The sequence below is a fragment of the Melanostigma gelatinosum genome, assembly GCF_949748355.1.
Source record: "Melanostigma gelatinosum genome assembly, chromosome: 10".
Taxonomy (NCBI): domain Eukaryota; kingdom Metazoa; phylum Chordata; class Actinopteri; order Perciformes; family Zoarcidae; genus Melanostigma; species Melanostigma gelatinosum.
In genome coordinates, this window is record NC_136643.1 from 6602161 (window position 1) to 6607936 (window position 5776).

Consider the following 5776-nt stretch of genomic DNA (forward strand, 5'->3'; position numbering starts at 1 on the left):
GTGTTGAATCGATGGGGCCTGTGTCCCCGCTGCACTTCCGGGAAGTACGTAAACTCTGCGTCATTAAAGGAGCGACCTGTGCTTTTTATGACACCCAGGTGTTTTGAGAAGTAGAAGTAGCAATACCACATTACAAAAGTTCTCAGTCACAGTAAGTTAAGTTAATGTACAAGTATAAACTGTAAAATGCACTATAAAAAGTAGATAATAAAAAGAACAGTAATCATCATAAACTTTATTTATACAGCACGTATGACAGGATTTAAACATAATACGTAATAAGGCCAATAAAAGGAGAAAATTAAAATAATGTATGTTTTAAAATAATAAAATATGGTGCAATAATACGAGATGAAAGCAGTAACAATAATATAAATCAGACAAGACATGTTGGAAATAATTAGAAATAATGTGTGATTTAAAGCCTCAGATCAGGTAAAAGTAGTCATATTACAGAAGAATGGCTCCCAACAGTGTCATATTATCATATATTATAATATGGGGTTATTGTCTGCAGGTTCCTTTTTTTGGTGGTGTGGTGGGACTATACCTGTTTGTTTACATTTTGGATCACATATGGTACCTTTTAAGGAGTCAAAGAAAAACTATTGCAATGTTAACTATAATGTATCAATGTATTTGTATGCAACATAATTAAGACAGAAGTCTTAAAAAATAACCCTGCAGGGAATATGGGTGACTTTAGTATTATCATGGGAATGAAATTATGAATAAATGTGGTGGATACAATGCTGCCATCTAGGGGTACAATGTTGTAATGCAGAAAGTGTGTCAATGAGATGTTAAGATTTTCAATAATTCTATGAAGATAAAACAAAGAAATACCCAATGAAAAAAATTAACAATTTTTTAGTTTTTCATTCACTATTTTTTCTGCCCTTCATCTTTCTGCTCCCTCTCTACATTTTCTGAGTCTTCTTCAACCTTCTCTCTCCCCTCTTCAGATGCTCTCTCTCCTCTTTTCTCTTCTTTCTCATCTTCATGTTCAATCTCAGCCCCATCTCCTTTCCCAGGTCTGTCATCTCCTTTCTCTCTGTTTTTCGCTCCGTCATCTTCTTTTTTCTTTACCCGATACTCCGGGTCTTTCAGGCCACATTTGTCTCCCTCCAGCATCCTTTCCACGTCCTCTTTTGTACTTTTAGTGCTCTCTCCATCTCCCTCTTTGGTCACATCACCATCCTCTCCCTGTCCCTGTTTTTTCACCTTTGTATCCAAACCCTCATCTGCCTCCCCCTCTGCCTCTTCCCGCTCCCATCCGACCTCCCCTCCCACCCCTTCACCTCTCCCCTTTTCTCTTTCTCTTTCCTCGTCTTCTGGCAGCTGGGGCTCCACGGCTGCCACCTCCCACTCCAGCTGCTCCACCCTTGCCTGCATCTTGCGGCTGCTCGACTCTAATTCTGACATAAGTCGAGCTAGTTTGGTTTGCAGGATTTCCAGTTTGCTCTCCAGTCTGCCTATCTTGGTTTCCACCTTCTCTGCCTCCCCCTCCTCTCGCTCCCCACTCTCCTCCAACATGCCCATCTTGGTGAGGATCTGTCGGCCTTTCTCCTCCAGGTGACGTTTGGCTGCAGGGAACTCAGACAACACGTCCGTCAGGTCTTCTTTGGACAAGCTGAACAGGTCAGAGTAGCCGATGCTGCGGATGTTGGCAGTGCGGCGATTGCCTGACTTGTTACCTAAAAGTAAATAAGTGGTGATTTCTTTTCAACTTTAGTGAGAATTTTCTTAAATAAAAACCAAGAATTATCTAAAGCAGGCACATTTCAGTGTCCAAAGGAACACTAGGGAAACATTCTTGTTGCTGCTTTAAGTGAGAAAGTCAATCATATTTTTACAGGTGTCTCTCAACTCTGTGCTTTCCATTCTCACATCAAGTTCCTTTCGTTATGTTCATCTACAGCAGGGATTCCAAAGGTGTGGTGCGCGCACCCCTGGGGGTGCGCAAGCTGCCTCTAGGGGGTGCGCGAGAGGAAAAATGTAATGGCGGTGCAGTCCTGTCTCCTAAAAATGACATTCCCCCAAAACTAAAATGCATTCTCAATTACGTTTTACCATGAACGTATTTTCTCCCTGATTACATTTGTGTTTGACGTATTACAAATACGTTTCTCATCAACATATCTTCATACTCTAGTCTTTATTATTTTTCTGTGATCTGCCTCGCCTCTATCCCGCCACCCACAAGTTGTTGACCCGCGGCCTGTTCCGAGGGCTGACAGACCTGACGATCGGGTGCCTCGCGGCGGGGGCGGCTGGAGACCTCGCGTCCCGGCGCCAACGGGTGAGCGCCCGCCACTCGGAACCATAAAACCAAGTCCCGGATTTCACACGGGGGATATTCTGGAGGTATTGTGACCGGGTGATGTGCCTCGTTGCTGGGGAGGTATGAGCCGAGAGTGGCGGGGTGCTATGGAGGTATATATTACAACTCGTGTTGTTCCCGTGCGTGGATGAGCGCATTTCTGCCGGAGACAGGCGGCGTGTTGTGGTAGTATTCTGACCGCATAATAGGGAGAAGGAGAGGCGGTGGTGGAGAGGGAAAAAAATGTTAAAGAGATGGTGGAATGTATGATTGGAGAGAGAGAAGCAAAAAAGTTGGACATGATCCCGCGTCCAACAACAGTGTCGCGCCGCATCGATGCTTTGTCCAAAGACATCCTGGCTACATTAGTCGGTCGCGTGAAGAAGAGTGAGTTTTACTCTCTGCAAGTAGACGAGTCTACAGATGTGGCTAATCTGGCCAATCTTCTGGTGTACGTCCGTTACCTTTTCGAAGGCACGGTGCAGGAAGAGTTTTTGTGTTTTTTATCTTGTAAACAAACGCCACGCGCGAGCAAACTGTTCTCTCATTAGTCCGATTTTTATGCGGCTATAAATAGGCGCTGTTGCTTTTTTTTTGTTTTTTAAGGTGTGTGTGTGTGGGGGAGGGGGATTGGGGGTGCGTGAACCCGGTCGGGATGTAGAAGCGGGTGCGTGGCCTAAAAAGTTTGGGAACCGCTGATCGACAGGATCACCCCATTCTGACCACAGTTATACGACTGACCTTTCATTTGAGCTGTCACTCAATCATCTACCAAATTGTCCAGTCTTGACCAATGTTAACACAGCAAATGTTTCATTCCTGAGTGTTGGATCCTTCCCTTCATAAGCCGAATGCATTCGCAAAGTCCAAACGCACCACAAAAAGAAGACTACTCTTGTCCCTCCAAATCATACTTAAAGCATAAAGTCTAGCATTCTACCTTTTTGCATTGTTGACTTAACTAAACTCTCTTCTGAGTATATTGTGCCAAGATTTGGCCCATTCCCCCTCACTTGCATGAATTAATAAATGTAATATGACCATGTGCAAAGTACAATATCAACTTACCTTTGATATTGAGGATACTAATTTCCCCAAAGAAATTGGGTTCAGTCAGGACAGCAAACTCTGTGACCCCGTCATCTGCTACAACTGCAAGTTTTCCCTCTCTGATGATGTACATTTCATGGCCCACGTCTCCTTTCCTGCAGACGTACTCTCCCGGACTGAACACCTGTGAGACAAAAGGCATGAGAATCCTTTAATCTTAATCCTTGAACAATTCTTTTCTGGAAGCATTTTACGATGCATTCGATGAACCCGGGAGCAGCAGGTTCACCTTCTTTTCCCCCTGACCTGTGGCGTTAGTTTAAGCACCAGCTCCTCCAGCAGACTTTTCTCACAGCGCTGGAAGATGGTGACTTTAGAGAGCGTGGGCAGGTGGACGCTGACAGCGATCTCTGTCCTCAGGTGTACCGGCAGCTGCTGCAAGATTTCGTTCTCTCGCATTATCTTTTTGTTGATGTGAAGATGCTGGTACCAGCTGTCGATGCGCTGACGAAGCTCCTTGCTAATGTGATGGCTTCGCAGGTAAGCCTTAACCTGAGAGAGGGAAAAGAGCCTTATTTTCCATACAACAAAATACTTTCAGCCAAAGAATGTAATTAAACATGACGCAATCTGCCAATCCTTTTCTTATGTCATATCACATCTCTATGAACAGATTGTGCATTCACATGCAATCCTCTGGCAACGGGACAAGATTTTGCAGCACATTCTCACTCCCAACTTGTCAAATAACGCAGTTTGGTCAGTGGCCCAAAGCTTCAAACTACGACGTTCTAGGTACTCCTCTAGCATCAGTTCTGAACATGTCAAATATGATTCAGGGTCCACCAAATAAATGCAGAGTGTCTTTTAAAAACAAATTTCTGTCTTCATAGGAAGTTAACTTTAAGGCAAGAAAACCACTTAGTTAGGTTTAGGAAAAGAGCGTGGTAGTTAACTTGACTGACTCATTACAAAGTAACAAACAACTCAGGTGACTAATGACTGACATGCCAAAGTTTATTTTTAGTTTCATATGGGACACGAACAGCAGTCCCTTATAAAAAAACAAAACAACGCATTGGCTCACCTCCAACAGTCTTGCATCGCAAGTTGCTAATCGGACTTTAAACAACCAGCAGCCCATGTAAAATTAAGTCTTGGCCCATATATCCACGAGCTACACCGGATCCCCAGAAATATAGCCCCTTGCACCTAGAGGCTTATCAATAGCCAATGGGTTCCAAGATTGTATCACATACAGAAAATGTCAGGAACAAGATTCATGTCAGAAACTGAGGTCTTCCAACTTACCAGCTCATGGTTAGGGAAGAAGACATTATCACGGTCCCTTAGGCTTGTGATGACATTGCCAACATTGCCAACAATCGATGCAAACACCAGCACGGCAATGAGCAGGTCTGCAATCATAAACAAGTACTCTTCTTCTCTTTTCGGCAGGGGGGTGTCTCCCACTGTGGTGAAAATCTGGGCTGAGAACCAGAAGCAGTAAAAGTACTGACGACGCATGGAGGCGAACGCCGGGTTGGTCATGTTGGGGTAAACCCAATGATCACTTCCGAAGCCGATGTAGCTGGACAGTGCAAAGTAGAGACAGGCGTTCCAGTGGATCAACACAAAGATGTAGATCATGAGCTTGGAGATGCGGAAGGTGTTGGGGTAGGAGGTTCTCGTCTCCATGCGATCCAGGGCCTCGTTGAGTCGTGGAATACGGACAAGTCGGTTGATCCTCACCAGCGGAGCTTGGATGCCAAAGACAAGGTAGAGGAAGTCGGTGGGCAGTAGGGAAACCAGGTCCCTTAAGAAACTTTTAGAGTGCAGGTAGCGCTTCCTCAGCTGTGTGACGTCCTTGATCAGGATGCCCTGATCCAAGTAACCTGGAGAGGGAAGAACAAGGTTTAACAAAGCCCAGAGTACACTTCCTAGTCTGTTACCAAGTCAAAGCATAGGTTGTCACTACTTATTGAGATATTAAATCCATCTGATTTGAAAGAGTTAGTGACCTACTGCTTCACATCATGAATGGGAGGTAGGGATGGAAAAGATTATCTGAAAATCTCCCCCGAGCGGCTGTGTCAGAGTGATATCCGGTTTATCCCAAGACGAGGATTGTAACCAACTAGAAAATGCATTTCCTGCTGAAAATGCGTTGGAATGCTGAAAGCTGAAATGAATCTCAAAAACATTGCTGAAAATAGATATCCAATTTTTAAAAAATTGCAAAAAGCTGAATAATTCAAAAAGTTGAAAGATTACAAATATGAAGTTATATCATCCCTCTCCTGAAAGAGCTGAACATTTTGATATTCTAACGGTTTCTGTAGCTTAAAAGAATTCCAGCAGTGGTGATATTTGTTGTAGTAGTAGTAGAAGTATTATTTGCAG

General features: G+C 44.0%; 1 protein-coding gene across 1 annotated transcript in view; it reads right to left on the reverse strand.

The window, feature by feature from the left end:
• Positions 1 to 885: 885 nt before the first annotated feature.
• Positions 886 to 5776, reverse strand: part of cnga4 (cyclic nucleotide gated channel subunit alpha 4) — a gene marked incomplete at both ends in the record, with an annotated part of 15214 nt that continues 10323 nt past the window's right edge. Inside the window, 4 exons of the mRNA XM_079276591.1 lie at positions 886 to 1697; positions 3392 to 3557; positions 3680 to 3925; positions 4685 to 5268. Of these exons, the coding sequence (XP_079132717.1) occupies positions 886 to 1697; positions 3392 to 3557; positions 3680 to 3925; positions 4685 to 5268 (1808 nt within the window). The remainder of the gene's footprint in view (positions 1698 to 3391; positions 3558 to 3679; positions 3926 to 4684; positions 5269 to 5776) is intronic.